General features: G+C 47.7%; 1 protein-coding gene across 1 annotated transcript; it reads left to right on the top strand.

The window, feature by feature from the left end:
- Window positions 1–1,481: 1,481 nt before the first annotated feature.
- On the top strand, window positions 1,482–3,738 carry Magee2 (MAGE family member E2). The gene has a single exon (XM_050132843.1). The coding sequence runs from the start codon at window positions 1,679–1,681 to the stop codon at window positions 3,248–3,250; it is 1,572 nt and encodes a 523-aa protein (XP_049988800.1). The 5' UTR covers window positions 1,482–1,678; the 3' UTR covers window positions 3,251–3,738.
- The last annotated feature ends 830 nt before the right edge of the window (window positions 3,739–4,568 follow it).

Below are 4,568 nucleotides of genomic sequence, written 5' to 3'. Positions count from 1 at the left end.
TTGCTATTGTAATAGCATGCGCATTTAAAAACAAGGATTGGAAAATGTCATGGGTAGCTGTCAGAATGAGTGGCCTCTGAAGGAGTTTCAGGGCACTGGATCACTGAACATAAAACAATAATCACTACCATCAAGAACTTGGAAGAATTCCAATTGTGGTGCAGATGGCAATCTGTCATATTTTGTCTTCCTTTACAATATTCCGCTGCATTCCTGGTTTGTGGCTAAGCATTAGCCCAACTACTGTGGCAGCACTCCCAGAAAATCAAGCAACTGACTTTTCTTCCTGGCAGAGTGTTTAGATTACGCATCCTCAAATACAAATGCACAAATGCCTGAATGAACAGGACCTACTCTGCTGTGCAGCCACAAGCAGTTCTGACATATAGGAGGAAATTCAATTCTTACTGTTTAGTCAACTCTGCCCTTGCCTTCTGCTCATCCCAACACCTTCTGACTCTAGCCAACACAAACTTATCTTTTACTCTAATACTTCTGGACCTTTCCTGTTGATGTCCCCTAAAGCTACAGTGCCTTGTAAACCATGAACTCTTCCATTCTTTTCATCCTTTAGAGCTCAGCTACTTTTTGACTCTTCGGGAACTGCCTCCAATCTTATTCTTCCAACAAAACTGCCATTCACTACTCCCGTGTTTGGACTATATATAAATTGGCTCCTGCTGATTTCCACCAGTTTTATCTGAGCCATTTTAATGAAATAGAGCTAAGAACTCCTTGAAAGTCAGATGGTGTGAAAGAAAGGTCTTATGTTCTGAACTCTCATGAAAGGATTCAAAGCCTGATCTCTTTCACTTGTAGCTGCCTAAGTCTGGACAGGCAAACTCACATCCCCCCCCCCCCCCCCCCCCCCCCCCCCCCCCCCCCCCCAGCCAGTTTTCTCACCTTTAAGATATATATTATTCAGACTAGTTACGATGGAGTGATTTTAATATGAGAAAAGTAAAACACCAAAAACAATGCCTGTTACCTAATAAGTGCTGCATAAAGGGTTGGCCCTCATTACCACTGGCTGCAAGCTCCACATGGAAGGGAATAGTCAATTGGTCCTCAAGGAGATCACTAATGCACCAGACAAATACCCAGCACTGTTTGTGGCATAGGCATATGTTCAAGAAATAATCTGTTGAGTTGGCGGCAGCCTTAATGACTACGATTATCATGAATATCCATCCCCCCACCCTGAGAATCCTCTATTAAGCCTTACAGAAAAACGTGATGCCTCACAGAAAAACTAGAAAAACTTCAAATGCAGCATCACTGAACACCCCCATCCCTTAATGCTTCTGCTTCATCTTGGTTGTTTCTCTTTGCGAATTCTCTTCCCTAAGAGAAGTTCGAATCCCGCACAAGCATGAACCAAACTGGCTGGTCAGAGGTGGGAGGGGGCGGGAGTGGAAGCCTGAGCGGGGCGTGGTCACCACGTCGCAGAGGCTGACTGCGCCTGCGTAGGCTGCGGCAAAGCTAACTGCTCTTGGGCTTTCGCTCGTAGCTGGCTACTGCCTGGGTAAAAAGATCGTCTTTCTTATCAGCTCTCACTTTTGGTCCACACAGCTTCCGGGCATCAGGCTTCGGCTCTGTGCCGAGGTGCTAACACACCTCCGATCGTCTCTCCGACGGGTCGCTGACCTCGGCGTTCGCGTTCCTGTCTCCTGGAACCATGTCTCTGGTAAGCCAGAATGCGCGCCACGGCAGCGCAGAGACCACTGCAGATTACAGCGACGGCCAGGGTGAAATGCAGGCTACTAATGCCTCCGGGCCCCCCACCTCCATGCTAGTCTCCGAGGCTCCCCAGGGCCCTGAGATTCCAATCGATCCACAGGGGGCCAGCGCTCCCCAGGCTGCGCAGGACCCGAATGACCTCGAGGTTCTCATCGACGAGCAGTCCCGACGTTTGGGGGCGCTCAGGGTCCACGACCCTCTAGAAGACAGGTCGGTTGCTTTGGTGAATTTCATGCGCATGAAAAGTCAAAGTGAGGGGTCTATCCGGCAGTCAGACATGCTGGAGTTTCTCAGAGAATACTCAGATCAGTTCCCTGAGATTCTCAGACGAGCCTCAGTTCACCTGGATCGGGTCTTTGGATTGAATCTGAGAGTTCTTGATCCTCAGACTGACACTTACAACCTAATCAGCAAACCAGGTCCCCAGAACACTGAACGGCTAGCAGAGACCCTGGACATGCCAAAAGCAGGTCTCCTGGCCTTGGTCCTAGGGCACATCCTCTTAAATGGCAACCGGGCAAGGGAGGCCTCCATATGGGACCTGCTGTTAAAGGTTGATGTGATGGATGAGCCTCAGAGGATCAACAACCTGTTTGAGAACGCAAGAAACCTCCTCACTACTGACTTTGTCCGTATGCGATTTTTGGAGTACTGGCCAGTATATGGCACTAATCCCCTTGAATTTGAGTTCCTGTGGGGCTCTAGAGCCCACAGGGAAATCACAAAGACGGAAGCCCTAAAGTTTGCAGCAGAGGCCCATGATGAAGAACTCTGGAACTGGCCAGAAGAATATAGCAAGGCTTTGGAAGCTGACAAAGCCAAAGAGAGAAGCCAGGCTGCTGGCTTAGAGTTCTGGTCAGAGGACACTATGAATGATAAAGCAAATGACTTGGTCCAGTTGGCCATTAATGTCACTGAGGAGTTGCTGCCTATACATCAGGATGAGCTATTGGCTCATACTGGTAAAGAGTTCGAGGATGTGTTCCCAAACATCCTCAGTAGAGCCACTCTCATCCTTGATCTGTTTTATGGGTTCTCTCTGATTGAGGTTGACACCAGTGAACACATCTACCTCCTTGTCCAGCAGCCAGAATCAGAAGAGGAGCAAGTAATGCTAGAGAGCCTGGGCAGACCCACCCAAGAATATGTGATGCCGATCCTGGGTTTGATCTTCCTGATGGGCAACCGTGTCAAGGAGGCCAACATCTGGAACTTGCTCCGGAGATTTAGTGTGGATGTAGGGAGGAAGCATGCTATCACCTGTAAGCTTATGAGACAGCGTTACCTGGAATGCAGGCCACTCTCCTTCTCTAATCCGGTTGAATATGAGCTGCTTTGGGGTCCTCGGGCTCACCTTGAAGTCACCAAAATGAAAGCCTTGGAATATATGGCTAGGCTCTACAGAAAGAGGCCACAGGACTGGCCAGAGCAATACAGGGAGGCCATGGAAGATGAAGAGGCCAGGGCCAGATCCGAGTCAACTGCTATGTTCTTCTTTGGCTCCATGTAAAGTCTGATGTTTCACATTAGTTGAGTGGCATCAGTTAAAGGGGCCTTTGGGAAAGGGGCCCTAGTGGCCCACATCAGAAGTTGGGAGGGTTGGGGTAAAGCGTACACCTTGTGCTTATTGTGCTCCAATTCTAAGAGTGTTTCTTTCCTTCTAATATACGCTAATTATCGTCAAGATACGTGTTTGTAAATGAAAATTGCTCAGTTTCTCTTTCTGTCTTGTTTCAGTATAAATGTTCAGCTAACTGTGTAAAATTATTGGTACTATTTACGTATTTGAAATAACCAGTAAAATAAGCTAAATAACAGTAACAATACACACGCGTACACAAACACCCCCCCAAACACAAAGCCCCTCATTCGTGGTTGCCCTCCTTTTGAGTCTATTGTTGTGTTAACAAACAAACTAATAAAAACAAAAGACTGCCACTTACCTGTATTTAATTTGCTGTTGCAGAGTGCAGTAAAAATAAAGTATAGTGAATTAGATGCCATGCTTATGTCCTCATTTATTCTCTAAACATTCATCAGGTGCCCTGTGCGGAGAACAAGGCTGTGTGCCGGGGATATAAGGGTAAAGAAGCCCCATCTGGGCCTCAGAACTTCCATCTAAAACAGGAAAGTCATGGAAGTGAACCAGCAACTACATCGTTCTGTGGCAAGTGGTCTAAGAACATGGAGTGGGCTGGGGTGTTCTATGAGAGTCCACATTTAACTCCGGGCTACATGATGAGAGAGGGCAATGCCGTGCAAGGGAGGCTGGGGAAAGGTCAGGAGTGTGAAGCAGGAAATGGGTGAGGGTATAGTCAAACGAGGTGGTGGGGAGGCCGAGGTGGAGTGAAAGGCTGGGGACACAATTTGCTTTAATGGTATCTGGGGAGTGGGTGATACCTGAGACTGAGGTGAAGGACAAAAGAACCTGGTGAAGGTATAGACTGTAGGTAAAATACCCAATGGAAGTGGGGGGGGGGAGTAAGAGTCACCCAGAAAGACAATGTTGAGTACAGAAGGGGAGTGGGAGAGAGAAATCTGTGGCAGGGGGTAACAAAGGTCCCATCTCCTGGGGGTGGCTCTTAGGAAATAGTAAAAGCCTTCTCAAATACAGCTGGTCTAGTATTCAGTCAGATTTAATCCACACCCCATACCCCGCGCTAGCACTGTTTATTTCAACACCCAAGCTGTTAACGTAAAAGTTAACATTTTAGGTCTATTCATCCTGGTTCCTCTGACAGTTTCTAACCTGGCTCACACGCTTTCCTTAGAAAGCTTGCTGGTAAGAGTTTCTGAGAGGCATTCCTGGCACCGGGGTGGTATCGTGC

This window comes from Alexandromys fortis, unplaced genomic scaffold (genome assembly GCF_014885135.2).
Source record: "Alexandromys fortis isolate MF-2015 unplaced genomic scaffold, M_Fortis_MF-2015_v1.1 scaffold_456, whole genome shotgun sequence".
Taxonomy (NCBI): domain Eukaryota; kingdom Metazoa; phylum Chordata; class Mammalia; order Rodentia; family Cricetidae; genus Alexandromys; species Alexandromys fortis.
This window is presented reverse-complemented; position numbering and strand designations above follow the sequence as displayed.

Coding starts and splice junctions, on each gene's coding strand:
- Magee2 (XM_050132843.1), top strand. CDS start 1,679: ATGTCTCTGGTAAGCCAGAATGCGCGCCACGGCAGCGCAGAGACCACT.